We start from the raw sequence: 20,998 nt of genomic DNA, 5'->3' as shown, positions 1-20,998 counted from the left end.
TTGGATATTTATCTATATATGTATTTCTTACAAAATATAGTATCGTTGAGTTAGTATCTCATAACACAAGTCTCGAACTTACTTTCGGGCTAGCTCAATCTGTGTGATTTGTTCTAATATATATATTTATTTATTATTTATTTATTTATGTAATCTGTTAAAATATATATTTTTTTTTATTTTCGCTTAGAACTAAAACAAATTAATAAAAATGCAAGGTGGTTTGTGTAGGGGGAGTAATCGCCTTAACGTGATTGAATAAAAGCAAAGTAGTATCTTTACTCCATTGCCAAGTAAAGCCTCAGGTGCATTACTCAATGGCGTCGAGTAAACAAGTCTCATTTCAACTTACAACAGAACCAGTCGTGATTTCAACTACTCTAACGCAGTGAAGTTTGTTTTATCGTGAGTTTCAAGTGACTGGTTAGGTGTATACGGGTAAGTTTTTTTTTAGTTCTAATTTATTTGCGACTAGATGTTACCTAGGGCTTCGCTCCCGTGGGAATTTTGTGATAAAATATAGCCTATAGCAATCTTGGATAATGTACCTTACTAATGGTGATAGAATTTTTGAAATTGGTTCGGTAGTTTCGGAATTTACCCGCCTCAAACATACAAACTCACAAATGCTTACCTCTTTATAATAATAGTATACATTTCTCGGTTGGTTTCTACAATTGCCCAATAAAAATTGTGATTAATACGCTCAAAACATTGCAGGTTGCATCTAATTATTGCAGTGGTTAATTATAGCAGGATTTGGGTTAAGGATTTTTTTGTAGAATCTAACACTAATTACTTACAATAATACTTCGTATCAGTGTTGTGACCTCTCTGTCTCTATCTGAGAGTAGTCCCGGTCTTTCCCGGCCAATGAGTGTCGAAGCCCAGGGTGCGGTGTTTTATCAAACATAACGACTGGTTTTAGCAGTCTCAAAAAAAAAAAATCAAAATATTTAATTAAAATTTGATTTAAAAATATTATATAGCTTTGATTTGAGACGTGAAATAAATTTATACTTGAGTACAATCAATGGATTTAGTAAGTACCTCGTGAGTACCTACTAATTCCATGGTACAATCTTTTTTATTTATATCGAGGACAGCATGAAATTGGACTGATAGCTCATTAGAACTAAATTTGGCGCAAATTCACCTGTGCCAAGACTTAGTAGATTAGTGAATGAATTGCGTAATATAACAGATATTCATGCAGATTCCTTGGGTAAGATACGGAAAGCTGCGTTCCAATATTTAGAACCTAAGCAAATTAGTTAATATTCTTTGTATGAACTTCTTCGTTAGCTTAAGCTACCCTAACTTGTTAAGATTATTGATGCATGTTTACCTATAAGTATTTGTTACATTTAGTAAACTGTTTTGTGAAAAAATCTAAAATTAAGTATAGATGTAAACAAATGTTGGTAAACCTTAAAAAAAAAACTTGTCCTACAGAATTCAAATTTCCCACGTCGCTTCTTGTTTCCATGACAATGCATTATTATGGTAAGCATGACCTGATGGTACACCCAGAGATCGGATCCCAATGAGGGAACTCTTCCAGGTTTTTTTTGTCAGGCGTTAAATGTCACAAGATCTCTCTGACGACAGTAAAAGCTTGTGTCAAGAATGCAATTTTTGTAAAAGAAAAAAATTCGTAAAATCACAGTTACAAATTCAAAATTTCAACATTTAGGTACTTTTTTACGGCCGCGGGGAGTCGCAGCCGCTAAAGATAGCGACAACACGCGATTGCGAGAAAGAAATATAAAGAGAAAATGTTGATAAACGCATCGCATCGCTTTCCTAGAACAGATATTTCACTTTTCCACTTCATCTGTGGGAAGTACTGGAACTAATTGAATACAACAACGGTGTCAAGTTCAACAAGTATTTAACATGCGATTATAGACTCTATTGAATTAGTAATACGCCGCTGTATTGAGCGCACGTGATATTGGTCTCACGTGGTCTTTATCCTCTCGCCAATGTCATTGCGAAACGAAACGAGGGTTAGGTCTGATCAGGTTATGTGCTAATGGAGGTGGTATAGAGTAGAGTAGGTACCATTTATGACCTCTATGGCCTAATGATCATTAAGCCCGACTGCTACACTGAAGGTCCCAGGTTCGATCCCCGGGCAGGCAAGATGGATGCACTATCACGTCATGCTTATCATAATATATATTGTGATCGAAACCGAAGCGAAGTCGGAAATTTCAACTCTGTAGAACAACTGGAAGTGGGACAAATCTAACTTGCAAGATTTGATTACAGACAGACAGACAAGCGAAAATAGGGACAGGTGAAACTAAATAAAGCTTGTAAAAATACGAATGATTCGATTCGCGATTTTTTTCAAAGGATAACAAGTAAATAGCAACACAGTTGTATACTATTTGCGCCCGGTCATTCCTCTGATTAGTCTATCAGAGCAACCGGTCTTTATTGACCAAGTGAGTAGACCTCTTGAGTAGTGACGTGAGTAGATGACTTTAGACCTTATTTCTGAGGAATAAAGTTTAATTTTGAATTCAAGAGAGGTTATGGTAAACTGGTTTCTGTTGCAACATTACTCCTGAGCTGTTTGGTGAGGAAACCATTCGCTGCGCAAAGGCATAAAGGTGAGTCGTGTTTTTCGTTTATTTATTTTTAATTGGTTACCGGTTTTGTTAATTTGGTTCTACAAGGATTTATATAAAAAAAACATGACTATTAGAGTCAGTTTCTGCAATATTTTTAAAATGATTTTACTTACGCTATTTATTTAAAGTTGTTTTGCAATTGAAATAAATGTACGTCTGTTTAATTTATGTTCTAATATTAAAAAAAAAAACATATGTTTCTAAATGTTTGATTTTGTTGATTACTTCTAGAACTTGTCAGTAAACATTCACATATTGCATAATAATCTGTAATCGAATAAGTCTATGAATTAAGTAGTACTATCAATAAGTCGGCATGGCTTAAAAAAATATAAATCATAACACATATGTATGAATATTTTAGTAATACTTATAAGCAAAAGCTTTAACAGAGGCGACACGCTAAGAAAAATAATGGAATAGAATTTAAAAATATTGTTTTTTTTTTCAAAGTTGCCAGTACGAATGGTGGCCAGTAAGATTCCCGTAATGTGTCTATCTGTTAATTTGAATAAGTACCTACATAATTTTCTGTTAATAAAGTGTTTTCTTTTAAATATAAAGATTTGTTTAGGTTAATATAATGTATGTGACTTTTATTAATCCATGATGCCTAAAGACCTTGCCTGATAAATGCAACTGTCTACATATCCTATATCTACATGTGTAAGATATATAAAGATTTTAAATAGTTCCATGTGTAAACTGGTTAAATTTTACCAAGTACGGTAGCGAATCGTTATATCCTGTCAACATAGTCAACAGTTTGTCAAGTTACCCTGCACCTTAACGCGATAGTAATAGCAGTGAATAAGCAATGGCAAGACAAGTTGGTGTGCTATAGACCGTACATTTTAGTGCAGAAACTGCGAATAAGGTTCAAGGACTCGAATACGATGTTTTGTTTACTGAATGTGATTGGACATTATCAGAATATTATGTATTCAAGTCCCAAACGATGTGTATTTTGACGTGCGGCTTACCGTACACGAAAAACTCGATTTATTACAAGATTCATAAAAAAAAAAACTTTCCAGTATTCATGTTTTTTGACCTTTACAGTAAATACAGTTAGCTACCACAGATTATTTTCAAAACAAAAAAAAAGTTAGGCTACTATGGTAGCCTCATCTCGTAAATAAAGCCTTGAGCTGTATAGACTATCGGCAAACAATTCACTGAAATTACCTGTTTCGACGTATATTAGTGGTTTTTCTTTACGTTAACAAAACCTCACATACAAATTACGCAATGTCTGTAGTTCGGCGATTGTGTGCAGGAGCTACATTTAGTGCAGTCACGACAATCTCGCTTCACGTTTGTTTATTATTGTAATTCAAGGTCTGTTATTATAGATAAATGACGTATTCCACTTTGGGCACTGATTATATAGGCACATGAGAATATATTCACAAATAGCATAATTGATTTTCTTTAAAAAAAATATTTGTCCGTGAAAAATTAATGATATCCTAAGTCGTTTGGAGGAATTCCTCAGGTGTGCCATTTAAAACGGTGTTCAAATCAAATCAAAGCTGTGGAATAAGTTAGGCAAACATGATTCGTTTTTTTTTTATTTATGTAGAAACAGGATAAGAAGAAATTTAATATGCTTATCATATTGTTTATGCGTACTGCACTCTACGCGGTGACAGTGAGTCATCAGGTCACGCTGTCATTTGTAACTGAGACAATACAAACATGTTTTATCTGCGATGTATTTTTGTTTTCTTTTTTTTTTTATCTGCGATGTGAATTTCGAAATGAAAAGGTACTGGCTGATCATAATTTTAAAAAAGACCCCTTCTCGCCACAAAAAAATGTCTCCACGATCGAAATACGTCATTGTTGAAGTCATCTAATGTAATAGATAGTGGGTTGCACAGTAAACTTTGACGTAAACTTTAACGTGCGCAGAAAAACGCCAAGTCCGCCATTTTGTCTAACCGACATCGGTTCGCAAGTTGAAATCAACGTCAAATTCGCCTTAGGTAGTCTGATAAAGGATATGCGTGCCAAAAGTAGAGGAGAAAAAGTATGAAAGCTGTCCCTCAGCTTCGACCCTCTGAGACTGTGGAATTAACGTTTAGATGTGAAAGTGTACGTTGGCCGAACTAGGACAATATTTACATCTGAATGAAGTAAACGAATAAATAAATATTTTAGGATTACAATTGAAATCAACTCCATCCTAAATTGTAACTAGATTTTAAGATTTATTTCGTATGCTATAAATAAATACAGGGTTATTGATATCAAATGCAAAACCTCCTAAAGACTAATTGGGTACGACAAAACAAGCAACTTTTATTCTACGACTTTTCGTGATTCGTAGTTTAAAAAAAATGTAATCTAATTTGCGATTCTTACACATCTTAACTCTACGTAATAGCTGAGCAACACGAGACAGTACCGAACGTTATATAGCGGAATCGAACATAGAAGTAACGTTTTATAGAAACGACATTAAAACTAAATAAAGGAAATTTTTGGTATTTATTACATTTAGACAAAAGTCGTAGAACAAAAGATGTTAGTCTCTATGTACCTTATGCGCCTTTGGAAGGTTATGCATTAAATACCAGTAGGTACCTAACCCTGTATATGGACAAATCACACACATTGAGTCTCTAAGTTCGAAGCTTGTGTTATGGGATACAAATTTTCAACGATGCTACCAACCTTAGCATCATCTCAAGTTACAGCGGTGATAACAACGGTGAATTTGCATTGCATTTGTATATGTTGATGTGTTGCTGACTGTACTTACTTTTTACGTTGCAGTTGAATCTAGTGAGGATGATAAAGCAAACGATTTTCCTGTTCGTGTCTGCGGCGTCAATGGTCGTCGGACATCATGCTCGGGTAACATGATAAATCATAGAGTTTTATGTTATTCACATCGGTCTGCGTCACTAAATCCGTCTATAAAGTGAAGAAAAATCTACATTTTTTGTAATTTCAATACCAAATAGAATGATCAAGATTGGTTGATAAACAAAACACCCAGTGTGGCTAGCCAAGAGGACACAGCGCACTCATTTCTTGTTTTCATTTTATAGACAGACTGTAATTTATTTCTACACTGTCTATACTATACCTACACTAATATTTTAAAGTGGAAGTATTTAATTAAGTTTAAGCTTAGGAAGTGTCTTCGGAAATACTCAACGGATTACCACCATTTTATATTTTAAATGAATTTTATATAGTAATAAAAATTAGATTAAAAATTCAAGTTACATCCCAACTCCGACGTCGCTGGCATGATCAAAAGCTGGTGGTTTTCAAACGACTGAACACACATTTTGAAACGTAGCCAAGAACACTCTTGATTAAATTCCTTTTCAAATAATAAAAAAAACTGGATTTGGCTGCTACGATGATGCCTGCTCCTTCATCATCATCAAGAGTTAATAAATGAAAGCATAAAGAAAATACTCCCATTTCAGGATGTGCCCCATCGCGCCGTGGCAGTCCTATGCGGAGACAACATTAAGGGTAACATAACCTTCACGGAACTCGAAGACGGGAAGATCAGGGTCCAGGGGACCATCATCGGGATGCCCGCGGGGTCCTATGGGTTCCATGTCCACGAGAAGGGGGACCTGTCCGGGGGATGCATCTCGGCCGGATCCCATTTCAATCCTGAACATGTAAGAGGATCATTTTTTTAGTAATAGGAAAGTTAAGAATTTCGACAAAAGAAGGATGGAAAAGACCAGAGACGAGGGAGACGTAAAAGAGAGTGGGAAGGCTTTTGCCCAGCAGTGGGACAAGATGCAGCTACTAAAAAATGCCCCAATCTAATATGCATTAGGCCTCATGGTGCAAAAATGTTCATCAACCTAGACCCAACCTAGTCCATCCCTAGTAATAATCACAGTTCAGTACTAAAATCTTTCAATCTTTCATTAAAAAAAGAATGTGGGTTCTATTTATCAGTAAACTCCGTAAAATTAAAACGCAAATATACTGCCTTCGCGTTGTATTCTCGAAAAAAGCTACACACAATATCTACGCTAATCTCTAGTCTGTAACGATGAAATTTTGAAGTAAATTCTGCTGTTAATTCTTAGCAACTCCACGGCCACCCAGAAGACGCAGTCCGTCACGTCGGCGACCTTGGCAACGTGGTTTTTGACAGCAACAACGTATGCAACATAGACTTCGTCGACAGCCTCCTGGCCCTTCAAGGACCCCACAACATCATAGGAAGAAGCGTCGTCCTTCATGAGAAGGCAGATGATTATGGAAGAAGCGACCATCCCGATTCGAGGAAGACTGGAAACGCTGGTGGCAGAGCGGCGTGTGGAGTCATCGGAATAGCGTAGGCATTTTTTCTGATACGTCGTATTGTAGCTACTGATCAGGAAATTGTTATGGAATATACAAAAAGAGATGTAATAGGTAAATTGTAAAATTTTGGATGATCAACCTTGGCTGAAAGCAAAATAATTTGTTGATCAATATCATTTTATCCGTTTGAGAGCTTGTTTTAGGATGCCACATACACAACCATAATAGACAAACAAATCAATCAGATGAGAAAACTTCTACAAGGTTTTTTTTTTCAACTTCTTTTATCGAGCGTTTTAGCCAATTTTATATAAGTAATGCTCAAAAAAACTAAATGATTTTATTTTTGTATTTACTTGAAAATAGACTTATTTATATTCAAATATATTGTTAGCGTATCGTATTCTACATAAACAACACATTAGCTACGCTACGACGCTAAATTACTCAGTAACCATGACATTAGTTTTAAAATATATTTTTGTTATAACTTAAGTGTATATTGTATTTATTAATTACCCTAATCCCTCATAATGTAAGTAATTTAGTTCTACAAGAAGTTACAAACAAAAACCTTGACCTTAAAGAAAGTTACACGAGTAAGTTACGTAATTATAAATCCGATAACGGATATTTACAAAATTGTTTACTAAGTTATCTGAAGGCTAAGACAATTCGTATATGGAGAATAGAAACATAAATAATGTGAAAACTATTAGCTTGTAAAAAGCTAACAATAATTTGACCAAATATGGCCTCTTCCTAATAATTTTGTAATAAAAATAGGTAATGTTTGAATTTAAATGAAATTAAAGGATATCCAAGAGACAGATGTACATTTTCCCAAATTAATATCAATAACTGCGGCTAAAAGTAACCCATGTTACTCTCCAGCTCTCGCAACTATAATATCTCCACACCAAAAATCACCTCAATCCTGTTTGTCAAAACGTGCTCCTTTACCGTGACACAAACATACTTTGTGAATGTTTGTTTGTTTGAAATAACTTTATTATAACATAAGAGAACGCAAAGACACAAGAAACAGCACTAGCAACGGCGGACTTACTCCATGGAGGGATCTCTTCCAGTCAGGAAAGACATAGTTACAAACGCAAAGGGCAAAAGAAGCAATACAAGTGAAGAAACAAGTAATATCAAATTAATATATAAACATCTAGAATACAAATAATAATATTACTTGATTAAATAAAAATAGAATGTAATAATATATACTTTAACATATCATAAATAAAAAAAAATCTGATTTCGGACCAAACGCAAATAGGTGTGAAATTTTCGACTGAAAAATGAAAGGACGTATCAAAAATTTTTCCGTTATTTCAAGTGATTCTTCATAATATTATGATTCAGGATATCAAAATTTATAAAGATTGCTTGATCATTTTTAGAGAAAAATCATCAAATTCACAATAAAAGATAGACTGGAAGTGATCGTTTGATCGGATAAGTCCATCGCGTTTCGTGTTTTATTAGCGGTTTCTTTGAACATTGAAGTTATATCAAATGCTAAACTTTTCTCAAGTTGTTAGAGTTTCTGGTATAAATTGTGCTGCTAGAGATCTGCCCCAGTTATAATTCTGACTAAATCTTTACAACTAAACATATATTAGTCTGAAAGATCATATATATTTATTACATGTGTGATATTTAAAGGAAATATTTCATTTTCTTCAATTTCAAGGGCAATTTTCTTTGCAGCGAACCAGTCTACAACTACACCTACAGTTGGAGTACCGCTGGAGCCGGCTCATCATCACTCACCATGTTTTTATTTTTACTGTCACCAATTACGTTTTTATTTAAAACGATTTCGTAGTTGCCCAATTATAATTGATGTACTTAATTAACTACATAGTATTTTTTTGTAAGTGATCCTTGATTTGTTTAAGTATTTATTTTATTTAGTTTTGATTCCGTTTTTAGATATTTAATGAAATCAATTCCAAAATAAAAAAGAAACCCGCATTTTTTTTATAACAAAAGAACAATGATAGTAATATAATGTCTTTTTGTTTTTTGTCTTTTTGTCAAGTGTATTTTTTTTAATCGTTCATTTTTATCCCTTTATAACTTTATATAATAGACTCATCTATAGGTTTGTTAAGATTTTTCACGACGATCAAGAAATCTTTATTTAACGCAGTACCTACCCAAGTCTTTTTTACTTAATTTTATAATTTGTTGATGATCGACATGAATATACTATTTGTTAGTCTAGTTATGAGTTTCATTTTAAATAGAATCAAGTGTGTTCTACTTAAAAAGAAATAAAACAGTTAATGAGGTCGCAATAGACGTGGCAAATTTAATAATTCACAAAATCGATAATATCCGCCATGTCTTTTAAGTTATTCATGTAACAAGTGTTGGTTCCCATAGAAAACTCCGTGCCGCCTATATGACGAATAACAACAAAGAATTACAACTATTAGTAAAATTATAGAAGATGATAAAGAGCAAAGTATGATACTTAATAAAGTGGAGTTTAGGTTCACTTGGAAGAATTAGGATTTCAGAACAAATTAATGTTGGCCATGATACTGAACATGCAGAAGAAAATGAAGAAATACAGAGTCAACAACATCAATATAATTGAAACAGCGATGTTAACATACTTAAGAATAGGAAATGGTTTGGTTTGTTTATGGAGTAGGAATGGTTAACACAAAAACCTAGGACACGCTACAGAACTATCGAATCAAATCATATCAAATGTAAAGTACTAAATACCCAATTTTTTAAATAAATCTAACTCCGCGGACCCAGCATGTTAAATGATGATAATCCATCTAGTTATTTTAGGTCTACGTATATTTTAGATCTACGTATCGTAAGTACGCAAGCTAGTTCTTTCAATGTCACCAGAGGTAGTAGGTCTCCATCATGACGGTCAAATGGATGGAGTTTACCACGGGATGCGCCAAGGGAATCCTTCTGGTGCTCAATGTCTTCTGTATTGTAAGTATTTACCATTATGTTTTAATCAATCAGAATCGTAATAAGAAACTGTATACAAACACAAAGTAAGAAAAACTGTAGCTGCCGTAGAGTCCAAAGGTAACCATGGAAACACTGTTATGAAACAACACGCAAGACAAGGGCTAATGAAAATCAATTGTACCCAAATTGTTTTGGAAATGCTGGTTTATTTATTAAATACTGGTACTTAATGATATCACGGAGTTTACTGATATCGTTCATGGCTTCTTCCTCTATCACTTTCTTTTGCATACGATCTTTGCCGACGCCATAGAAGTCTAGAGTCTCGAGTAGAAAGAACCTATAAATAAATCGAACCTACGACTTAAGCATCTAAGGTGGCACCAGATCTCAACAATTTAAATATCAAATCAATGCTACATACTATGCATAATGCATATGGAGTAAAGATATTTTTATTTATTAAAACAACTTTGTCTACCGAAGGTTGATTTGTATCTTAATCCGAAAGATCAAGAGCCCTAAGTAATTCAGTACATGATTCCGTTCGAACTTTCGTAGTACACTCACAATGATAAATATTTTTAGATTCTAGCAGTATGCGTGTTCGGGTTCGCGGTGGTGGACACGAAGATCCTGAAGCAGTATGGTGAGGAACACGCGGCAGGCACCTTCACCGGTGATCTGATTGTCATCGTTGCCAGCCTGCTGCTGATCGTGGTGGCTGTCTTCGGCGTCACGGGGGTGCTGAGGAGCAACGTCAAGATGCTTTACTTAGTAAGCTTAGTCATTAGTACATTTTAGTAGGATTGCAACCGTTCGTCGAAATTCGTTCAGCATTATTTAGCAATTTGTGAGCAGTTTGTAGCAAGGAAAAAATCAAAATATGGATCTTTTGATGAAACGGAATTACTTACTATTAACGAAACTTTAAATTAATCTAGTTGTAAGTATGAAATTATGGTAGAAACAAAAATAACCAAGTAAACAAAGGCGAATATTGATTTGTATATCTTTATTGTTTGTTGTTATAAACTACGTGCTCAATTAGCAGCCAAATTTTATTTTGTAGTACGTGGGATTTCTCCTCATCATCGTGATTCTTGAGCTGATGATCGCCATCTTCGTGGCAGTCCAGCGGTACGGGCTGGAGTTCAGAGTCACCGAGTGGCTGCGAGAAGACTTCTTCAGGAACGTCACTGATGATGAAGTGGAACTACACGCAAAGCTCTGGGACAACCTGCAAACTGATGTTGGAAGATTTCGTTATATTTAGGAGTCGTTAATGAATTGACTGATATTAGTATAAGTATTAAGTCCCTAAGAAAACTTTTATCTTTTTTATCTTTTCTTTGTTGTAGAAGATCATAAGAAACCTAGTTTAGTAGAACACTTCAGGGCCAGTGCAGGACTATCTGCTAGCGACTGCAAGTCAGAAAGATATATCTTAGACCTCCAATAACGAGCTATTTAGATCCGATCATCGCTGATCTGCCAGAGTAATTTCTAGGCATTTTTCAAAATTTATAAATACTGTTAAGATTATACAACACATGTCTAGAAATTTTTCAATTTTTTCACAGTGAGTTACACTATCACGTGAATATCATGTCCGTACACAGATGGTACCTTCTTTACCTTGACGTTCTGAAAAAGAACCCATGTTCATCCGTCTCATTTGATATCGTGTAGTAACTGCGCCTATTTTTGCACTTTGTAGGGCTATAAAACGAGGCCAACGATAGAACATAACCGTTGTCACAGTCGAAAACTATATAAATAAATAAATATTAGGACAAATCACACAGATTGGGCTAAAAAAGTAAGTTCGAGACTTGTGTTATGGGATACGATACGATACTATATTTTATAATATTATAAATAAACATCCAAGACCCGGGCCAATCAGAAAAAGATAATTTTCCAACATGACTCGACCTCTTGGTTCAGAGGCGCCACCACCACTGCGCCACCGAGGTCGTCATTATATACCTAATAGCTATTCTGACTCAACAGAATTATTATTTATGATAATATTTCTCTATTCAGTACGAATGTTGCGGTCTAAACGGACCTGAGGATTACCGTGCAATGCGCCAGCGCATCAGCTTGTCCTGCTGCCCCCGTGCTCAACGCGCAAAGACACCTTTCGCCCAACAACAACTATACAATATCTGTGTCGAGTAAGTCATTGTAGATGTCAAGTAAAGAAACATTACATTTGAAAGAGGACATTCTCGGGTACACTCGGAGTTATGACACAGCAAATCTTAGGGTTATCGAAAAAAAATAAACCGCTAAAGTTTTCAATATGCATCTGATTTTACAACTACTGGGACTGTCTGACTTTTATCCTCCTTGGGAATGTTGTTGTTTCCCGTTAGGTGTTAAGGCTTTGGGTGCCTTAGTCGCCTATATAGAGTGGACCTGTTCCGGGGCTACAAAAAATAGTTTTAGATAGAATTATTTATTTGCATGATTGTCAAGTAATCAGGTTCATCGACAAATGTTCTAGTTTTCAAAATTACATTACGATTTAAGCAGTCTAACGTTTTTTGTTTCCACAGATCAGCTTCATACTACGCTTCTGGATGTGAGGACGAGATCCTGTTCATGCTCCGCTCGGACGCTGATTGGTTGCTTGGGGCAGCAGCACTTAGCTTTTGGTTTGAGGTAAAGGGTTCATAACTGGACATACTGGGAGCGACTTCTTCGTGGTTTCAATAAAACTTGAAGTGGTATTTAAAACTAATACGTGTTACATATACGTAACGTTAAGGCCGTTAAGAGCTGCTGCGTAGCGATGTCCGCCGCTTCGTGTGTGTGTGTTTTGCATTTTTAATAGTAACACTTTTAGCTTTAGGACGAGTTAGGTAGTTAGTGAGGTTTAGGGGTTCGTCTCATATACTTTCAAAAGTATACGTAAATACATAGTAACTATTATTATTACATTGATTAGAAGTTTTTTTTATACTACTTGGGAAGCAAACAGGCATGCGTTTCACCTGATGAGAAGTGGTCACCGTAGCCTATGGACTAGAAGTGCACGAGAAATTTTAAATCTATATTAAAATAAATGTAACCCCACTGTATTAATAAATTTGTTAGGTAGGTCGTTAGGTTTACACGACAGTTGTATCTTTAATAAAAACTAAATTAAAAATTTAAGAGAAACCCCCGAAGAGATTGGCGATTTCAAAACATAGGTACATTTTACAAACATAGCAACATCAACATTTTACAAACTAACATCTTTCAAAAACTAGCTCAAAACCGCTTCAGCCATTTAACTGTTACGATGGAGCGGACAGACATACACACAGACATGTTAAACTTTTAACTCCCCTCCTACTGACATCGGGGGTTAAAAATAGGGGTACTAAATTACTATGATTTGATGAAGTGAACTATATAACTAGTTGAAAAGATGAATACGTAGAATTTAGAACGTAGAACAACCACAAGTCGGAGGGGGTCATGCAATATTAATTGCAATCGATTGCGTGGCTTCCAACAATAGATTGCACACACGCGTATCCAGGACAACTTGTTAAAGTCCTTAAGTACTACTCGATTACTTTTCTTTTTGGGTGGTTCTCAGACAGTTTCGATTTTCGACCGCCGCTACAATTTTCAAAATTTTAACGAAAACAACAATTAGTTTTACTATCTGACTTTGAAATCATTAATCTGTATTGTGATATTGTAAATTTTATGAATGATTGATTTTGGAAGGAGCCCTATTCTCACGCAATCGAAGTTCATATCATCAATTTTCTCAATTTTTTTTCGAAGGTTTTAAGCAAATTCACAATGGGAAATATCGATCGACTGATGCATTCAGTTAAACTCTTTCAATTGTGATTTCTCGTAATTCGAGAAACAGTGTTAAAACTTCTAAAAAATCGGAGAATATTGGTGAAATGGACTTCGATTGCATGAGAATCGAGCCCAGTGATTGCTTCCTCAACAAAACTGACGGATCGTAATGACAGCTCGGCCGCAGCGGTAGAAACTCACTGAGAATCAAATTTTTGTTAATCATTCTTTGCATAAAATTTAATAAATCAAACGGATTAAGTTTAGTAGACTGATCAACACCTTACAATAATCAGCTCAGCTACCAGTCATTCTTAGTTTTACAATAAATTGATTGTTGGTTCCAGGTCAGCGGTATGCTGCTCGCGATGTGGATAGCCAACAACCTAAAGAACAGTGTCCAAGTTTACAAGAGCACCGTCCGATACTGATTAAAGTTTAGAAATAAAGTAATAGCTATTAAACTAGTTTTAATTTTAACTCCATATCCGTACGTATGAATAAATTCAGAAGCTTCTGGATCGATTTTGATGAAATTTGGAGACGAAACATTCAAGAGTAACATAGGCTAGTAGAAAATAAAATAATTTTAACACGATCTTTTACTCCTCGATTTTTTTAATGTGATGAATGCAAAGGAAATCGAAAAATTTTCCATAAGAGTATTCAAGGGTGCCTTCGTTACTTAATTATTTAACTATTCTATGTTTATATTACGCAACACAATCATTTTGGCATATTACGCATAATAACAACCAACTCTATCACATTATAAACAAGTTTCATTTCAAAACACGGACGTGGAGTTGAAAACGAACAAAGGAAAGCGGAAAATTGCTAGTAGTGAAATTGAAACTCTTTTTTCTAGCGATTAAGCGCTTTATTAATCGAAGGTGGGCGGCCGGTCAAAACAAAGAGCCGCTGAAGAGCCCTGAAGTGTGGGGAATAGAACACATGGATTCCCACGTTCCAAATATTGCTGTATGGTGATAAGCGCAGCGGTACAGATTACATAATACCCGGCGGACAGCAGAGCGGAAAGCGGAGAAATGAAAATTGAAGTGACATGACAAGAGTTGAAGCCCAGTATGCTTATGATTCGATGTCACATTCGTTTCGAATTATTGCCTCAACGCATAAACGCCCAAAAGATTTTTCCTGTCTGCCTTTAGCATGTTTGCTTGCCATTTGGCTTTACAGGTCTATAGTAACTTTTCTTAAAACAGTGCCTAATTGTCAATCCGACAAATGTCTGCATCCACAAATGATTTCAATAATTTTCATACCGAATTCCATGTATGAGTGAAATGGAACCCCGTACATACTGATACAAAATTATGAAATTACCCACCCGCTCGGCTCATCACCACGTACGCTGTTCTAATAACCACGGGGTCGTCAAATGCAATGATCGATACAAGCCATGAAGCTTCACTTCCGATGTCCACGGCTCGACCGGTGGTCCTGTCTACTGTCCAATTAATTTTCAAAAATATTCCAAAAAATACGCGAAAATGAAGCCAAGAAGCTTGCGTTGCATGAAGTTTTTCCTAACTCTGTTTAATATCATTGTCATTGTAAGTATTGTTTTGATTACAAATAATAAAATAATCGATATAATCACAGCGATTATTATTTCTTAATGTCTTTCTTGTAATATGAAATATTGATTGTGTCTTTGTCGTAAGTATTTCAATTATCTTTTGAACTAGTGTATGTCTGTAGGTGTTTTCTTGGCCAAGTTTTCTTTTGTTCTTTTTGAGCTTGAATGAAAATTTATACGTATTCTTTACCAACATCTAAACAGTATTTGTTCATCTGTTTAAAAACCATCAGCTACAACTCATGAGTCATGTTGATTGTTGTTTTTACATAAATGAACTCAAGAAATCATACAAACATAAAAGTAATTAACACATTTTATCATTATTCATTTCAGTTTATTTAGATGGGCAGTTTTCGCAGTTGATACTTAACGTTTAAATCAGGCAGTGTTGAATGTTCAACAGTTACTTAACGAATTCACTTCACTTATGTCAATTGTTAACTTTAAATAAAATTCAGTTATAATATTTAGCACTAATTTTATCCAGCTTTTTGGCTTGGTGTTAATGGCGATCTGCGTGATGAATATGCGGGGGAAGAAGTCTCGGCCTGATCAGCAGTCTGCTTTGTCCAGAGGGGTGTTGTCGTTCCTCCTGACACTTGGACTGTGCCTGGTTGTGACTGCTGTACTTGGCTGCATTGGTGCATTGAGGGAACACGTCAAGACACTTTATGTGGTAAGATTGTAGGCATAATTAGTGACAGTACAGTTTATTATACTGTGTGTTCAAAGTGCCCTGTTCCGAAGAGCAGTCAATTTTGTCTGTTTAGATATTAAGATTCTTTGCCTACATTTTATGCATGAAAGCTATGCTCATTTTCTCTAGCTATATCTACCTACTTTCTCATAATAATGTCTCTTTTCTATAAGGATGCTATGAGCGACGAGGTGAAAAAAGCGTAAATTAGCGGTACCTACCTGGGATTCGAAACTTTGCGTGTGAAGAAGAAACGACGTAAACTGTCAGATGAGGGATATTTCTTTTTTACGTTATCCTTGGACATAGCAAAAGTATTTGTCCCCAGCACGCAAGCTTCTTCATCTTCTTGGTGTCAGTCGAGCTGGTGGTGGGAGTTGGAGGGGCGGTGCTGAGCGCCTGGGTGGGGGGCGGCAGCGAGCTTCGGGTCCAGTTCTACAAGAATGCTACTGTCGAAGACGAGTTCTCCAGCAACCAGGCTTTCTGGGACCAACTCCAGGCTGAGGTAGGTGTTGGTTGACGTTCTTAATTTCACGATAAGTATGTTATGTGATTGAGAGGAAGACAGAAGAAGAGATGGAATGAGAGTGTTACAAATTATTATGAACGTTTCAAAAGTGTATTAAAATATGATATGCTATAGATTGTTGTGGAGGGAAAAGACATTATGCCCCGATACCATTTTTGGCAAGGGACAAGAAGTTAAGTATGTAATTTAGGACAGGAAAAGGGACAGTATTGAAGGATTTCTGACTTGTTAATGACATACTGAAAGTTATTTAACTTTGGGTTTTGACCCAAAGTTTTCCTTTGGTTGGTTTACATGTCTAAAATATATTTATATTTTGGACATATAAACCAAGGCAATTTGACACCAGATTTGACAATATATTAATAAAAACCATTTTATCATTTATTCAAATTTGTAAAATGTCAACGCATCTTCCTTCGTTTTACGCGATTATCACAGATCATCTCGCATCTTTCTAGAATCAATGCTGCGGCGTGGACGGACCCACAGATTACAGCATCATCCACCGCGAGATTCCCCCCTCCTGCTGCGCGCGCGCATATCCCCTCCGCGATGGCGCCGCGCGACGTCACTTGCATGCCACCTGTCTTACGGAGAAGACGTATTATACCAACGGCTGCGAGGAAGCATTGCGACAGAAGAAGGCGTTTAAAGGGAACATCCTCATCTCTACTGGAATTATCTTCGCACTATTAGAAGTAAGTTGTTATTTGAAAGAAGATAATACATGGTTTTATGAAATATGTATGAAAGTAACTAAGTACTTATATTAGCTTAGGTGGAATTCTGCACTTCAATTTGGCAACCGATCGAGCTGAAAATTTTGTTTACACGTTTAGTATTCAGATCGTGTATAATAGGGTGTATCGGCTCCCAACAAAGAGGAGTTTCCCTTAATGGTTACGCGTTGAATGCAACAAGATCTCATAGACTGAAATAAAAGCTTGTAAAAAACTCATTTCGTGTCATTTTGTCTAGACTTAGCGTACATTAGTGAGGATTCTCTCTCTCTCTCTCTCTCTCTCTCTCTCTTGTGTTCTCAGTTGTAAAAATTTCTTAATATCCTATTATTTCTTCTTATTTAAGAGCTACGCTCTTGTCGGTGGGGTATACGCCACGCTTCTCTATCCTCGGCTTTGCTTTTAAGGTCACGATACGACACAACGCCTGCCTTGTCTTTCAGTTGGCTTGCATTGCTCTTCCTCGGTCTCCCTGGACCTCTTCTTCCTTTCACCTATCCTTCAAAAATAGTTTTAAATAAGACGTCGTATCGTATCAAGTGGCCAATCATAATAAGGATTATTAGTAAGGCTTCTATTCCCAACTTTCCAGATACTGTGCATTGTGCTGGCGCTGTGGATGGCAAGGACGATACGAGTAGAGCGCAGGAAACTCCAGCAAAATCTTCAGGCACATTTCGAAAACTAATCACTGTTTTTGAGCCCAATTTCGCACTTATTATGTCGATATTATAATTAAGATTCGTTCGGCCATAAACCTGATTACACGCTGTTTTCTAATCGCGTCTTTAATGTCGTGTGAGATGTAAAGACAACTGTGTGAGATGTTCTATTGTAATTGTAAAATAATAAGGAAGAAAGATTATGGAATATGCGTCTATAATAATTATTATTAGATCATTATATTTTAAGGTATATTTTAACACTTTATAGCGACAACGAAGTACATTATGCTTGTTTAAGTCACGTTTTCTGGTAAAATTCATAATAATTAATATGCTGATTGTACTTATCCGTAATTATTCACATTTTATGTATAGTATGTATAGCTACCCTGTGATATATGTAGAGTTAACAACAGCTGTGGCTTTGGAGCCAAAGGGACCAAATGTTAACTATCAGTTACGACCGCATTTTCAAAGCATTTATTAATTATACACACGTCTTTGTTATTTAAGAGGTAGAAAGAGTTGTGAAACTCGAAGGCCATGTTTATATGTTCATAGCACGGCTTACAGTAAGTTCACTAGTTAGTGTGTTTGCGATTACTTACCCCAAGACGCGGGAGGGAGTCGTAAAAGTTATGATGACTGATACCTTTAGGCGACTTGAATAAAAATCAAGAATCCGAAGCAGTGGTGGTTAAATGGGTCAAACCGTCCGGCTGCGATCGAAAGGTCCCAGTTTTAGCGATTTTTATAATTAACTAGCTGCGTCCCGGCACTTCGTTCCCGTGGGAATTTCAAGATAAAAAGTATCTTATGTGTTATTCCAGTTTACATTCTACGCGTTATATCAAATTTCATAACAATCAGTCCAGTAGATTTTGCGTGAAAGTATTACAAATATAACATACATACATACATCCGCATAAACTTTCGCATTTATAATACTAGTAGGACAGTAAGTTGATAAATAACAACTTTTTAGATTAGAGAAACACTATAATAACTACTTAACTTTATATAATTCAAACCAAAGCTTACGCCTTGTTGTCGAACTGTTTTTTTTTTAAATTGTTTTTTTTTAAATTGTTTTTTTTTAATTGGTAAAAGTGCGCATGTTTCAATCTATATGTATAGTAAATATTTGCGTGTAATGTAGAAATTTAATGGTGTAAATTGTCGAAGTTTAATTATAAAATTATAGCAAATTCAACACTAATCTAGTATTAAGAAAAGTTTTTAATAAATGTACACTTCATTGTATTTCGGGGGCTCAAAAGATGTTTCATTATTAAATGTCGTTGTGTTCAATTAATATTAAATTTTATCACACATTTTTATTTTGTTTTAAAACTAGTTGCACTGCGCGGTGTAAGATTTATTTTAGAAAAATACTTAGCTTTTATTTTTATTTTCAGAATTTTTGACCGAATCCTAAGCGAAACAGTTCTTTTTGCGGGATAAATTGTATCATACCTATGTCATTTTCCGATTATGATTGATTGAATAAATAAAACGTGAAGAGCTTCAAACAAATAAACAAATCTACTTTCGCATCTTACCTTTGGACGTAAGTGTAGGATAGCCGGGAACATGGCAAATAAATTTAGAGGTTCATTGGACATATTTGAAATTGTCAACTATTCCCGCGTTTCAGAAGTGAAATATACACGTAGATTTACTTGAATTTTTTAATAACGAGTGTTATGCAATGAATAAGCGTGATGATAAACAATTATTCATTATAATAGAGATAAATTAAATAATAAAACGTACTTACATTTCAACAGCGTTTATTCTCTCTGACCATCGAGGACTGATCGTTCACAAAATTAGCGGCAAAAATCTCACCGGTCATAACAACTACTTTTTAAAATATATTTACACAATGCGATCAGTCCGTATTAATCATACAATTAATATAGTATTTATTTATTTATTTATGTATTAATACAATATTTATTTATTGTTTCTAACAGTCGGCCGTCCTGCATATGTGGCGCGACCTCGGGCCCAAAATATTATAGAAATACCTTCAAATTAACAATAAAGCCCAATCGTAGATAATTACAATTCAATAAGTATTATTAGTAAATTAATTTTCAATGAATATAATATTAAATAACTCCAATTTAAATACATTTTATCTACTTATACAAACAATTGTCAGTTAATTCTAAATATATATATGATATATTTAGTATTTTATCACCAATAACCATTTGTAATAAAAACTTGAAATCCAAATTGTGGACTTAACTTTTTATGTTATTCCATACATTTATTTATAATTCAATACCAATAGTAACAAGCATCATATTTTGTATACCATCAATTGGTAACAAACCTCCTATCTTGAATACTATGGCAACAAATATCATATTTTGTAACAAACATTATCTTAAATGTCAACACATTTAATACGCTTGTATTAAATGTATATAGGTAAATACATTCAGGTAGTATGTATTGTTTCATTGCATTAAAATAATTATATTATCTTATTTCCATAGGCATACCATAAGAAATGTTGTATTCTTTATTACATATATTAATCCTAAAGCTATAATTAATGTACATATTATTGTGTGCTAAGTATAATCACATCCAAATGTTGTGTCCTTATTCACTATGTTCGCTGGTCTCACTAGAGGACTGATCATGCGGTCTTTGAAAGTTTAACCACGGCTTTATTTTATCTATAGCTACAACAGCAGAATAACGTCTGTTTCCCTTCCGTGTCAAAGGAGTATCTTCGATTTCGTAGCGGTCATAATCGTATATTTTAATTATCCTGTAGGGGCCCTGATATTTTGGAATGAGTTTCTTACTTTGGCCAGTTGCAGAAACCTGTCTTTCGACACTAACCAAGTCCCCCAAATTATATTTTATAGGTCGGCAACGTTTTTTGTCGTATGTAGATTGTTGCAGTTTTTGGTTAATTTTAACATAAGTGTCGATATTATTTCGGATTTCTTTACGATTATCATTGAATCGTTCATCATTCACCTCTTCAGAAAGTTGAGACACT

At 35.1% G+C, this 20,998-nt stretch overlaps 3 protein-coding genes across 4 annotated transcripts; all 3 read left to right on the top strand.

Moving 5' to 3' along the window:
• Positions 1-289: 289 nt before the first annotated feature.
• LOC128683876 (superoxide dismutase [Cu-Zn]-like) lies at positions 290-9,185 on the top strand. 2 transcript variants are annotated; one of them, XM_053769925.1, is made up of 5 exons: positions 290-438; positions 5,430-5,510; positions 6,098-6,301; positions 6,725-6,975; positions 8,667-9,185. In XM_053769925.1, exons 2-5 carry the CDS (start codon positions 5,445-5,447, stop codon positions 8,782-8,784), a joined length of 639 nt encoding a protein of 212 aa, XP_053625900.1. In that variant the 5' UTR covers positions 290-438; positions 5,430-5,444; the 3' UTR covers positions 8,785-9,185. The 2 variants fall into 2 exon arrangements, with proteins under 2 accessions (XP_053625900.1, XP_053625901.1); XM_053769926.1 differs by lacking the exon at positions 290-438 and adding an exon at positions 2,572-2,624.
• Positions 9,186-9,765: 580 nt separating this feature from the next.
• On the top strand, positions 9,766-14,191 carry LOC128683872 (23 kDa integral membrane protein-like). The gene is made up of 6 exons (XM_053769919.1): positions 9,766-9,926; positions 10,497-10,685; positions 10,981-11,160; positions 11,958-12,091; positions 12,476-12,581; positions 14,075-14,191. Exons 1-6 carry the CDS (start codon positions 9,852-9,854, stop codon positions 14,156-14,158), a joined length of 768 nt encoding a protein of 255 aa, XP_053625894.1. The 5' UTR covers positions 9,766-9,851; the 3' UTR covers positions 14,159-14,191.
• Positions 14,192-15,144: 953 nt separating this feature from the next.
• On the top strand, positions 15,145-19,511 carry LOC128683873 (23 kDa integral membrane protein-like). The gene is made up of 5 exons (XM_053769920.1): positions 15,145-15,304; positions 15,821-16,009; positions 16,359-16,535; positions 17,021-17,260; positions 17,895-19,511. Exons 1-5 carry the CDS (start codon positions 15,242-15,244, stop codon positions 17,988-17,990), a joined length of 765 nt encoding a protein of 254 aa, XP_053625895.1. The 5' UTR covers positions 15,145-15,241; the 3' UTR covers positions 17,991-19,511.
• Positions 19,512-20,998: the final 1,487 nt, after the last annotated feature.

This window comes from Plodia interpunctella, chromosome 3, assembly GCF_027563975.2.
Source record: "Plodia interpunctella isolate USDA-ARS_2022_Savannah chromosome 3, ilPloInte3.2, whole genome shotgun sequence".
NCBI lineage: Eukaryota > Metazoa > Arthropoda > Insecta > Lepidoptera > Pyralidae > Plodia > Plodia interpunctella.
This window is presented reverse-complemented; position numbering and strand designations above follow the sequence as displayed.

Bases quoted from the DNA above. Each gene is read 5' to 3' on its own strand.
- LOC128683872 (XM_053769919.1), top strand. From the start codon at position 9,852: ATGACGGTCAAATGGATGGAGTTTACCACGGGATGCGCCAAGGGAATC. The intron at 9,927-10,496 runs GTAAGTATTTAC...AAATATTTTTAG, and splicing joins TGCTCAATGTCTTCTGTATT to ATTCTAGCAGTATGCGTGTT. The intron at 12,582-14,074 runs GTAAAGGGTTCA...TGTTGGTTCCAG, and splicing joins CACTTAGCTTTTGGTTTGAG to GTCAGCGGTATGCTGCTCGC.
- LOC128683873 (XM_053769920.1), top strand. From the start codon at position 15,242: ATGAAGCCAAGAAGCTTGCGTTGCATGAAGTTTTTCCTAACTCTGTTT. The intron at 15,305-15,820 runs GTAAGTATTGTT...AATTTTATCCAG, and splicing joins TGTTTAATATCATTGTCATT to CTTTTTGGCTTGGTGTTAAT. The intron at 16,536-17,020 runs GTAGGTGTTGGT...GCATCTTTCTAG, and splicing joins GGGACCAACTCCAGGCTGAG to AATCAATGCTGCGGCGTGGA.
- LOC128683876 (XM_053769925.1), top strand. From the start codon at position 5,445: ATGATAAAGCAAACGATTTTCCTGTTCGTGTCTGCGGCGTCAATGGTC. The intron at 5,511-6,097 runs GTAACATGATAA...CTCCCATTTCAG, and splicing joins TCGTCGGACATCATGCTCGG to GATGTGCCCCATCGCGCCGT. The intron at 6,302-6,724 runs GTAAGAGGATCA...GTTAATTCTTAG, and splicing joins CCCATTTCAATCCTGAACAT to CAACTCCACGGCCACCCAGA.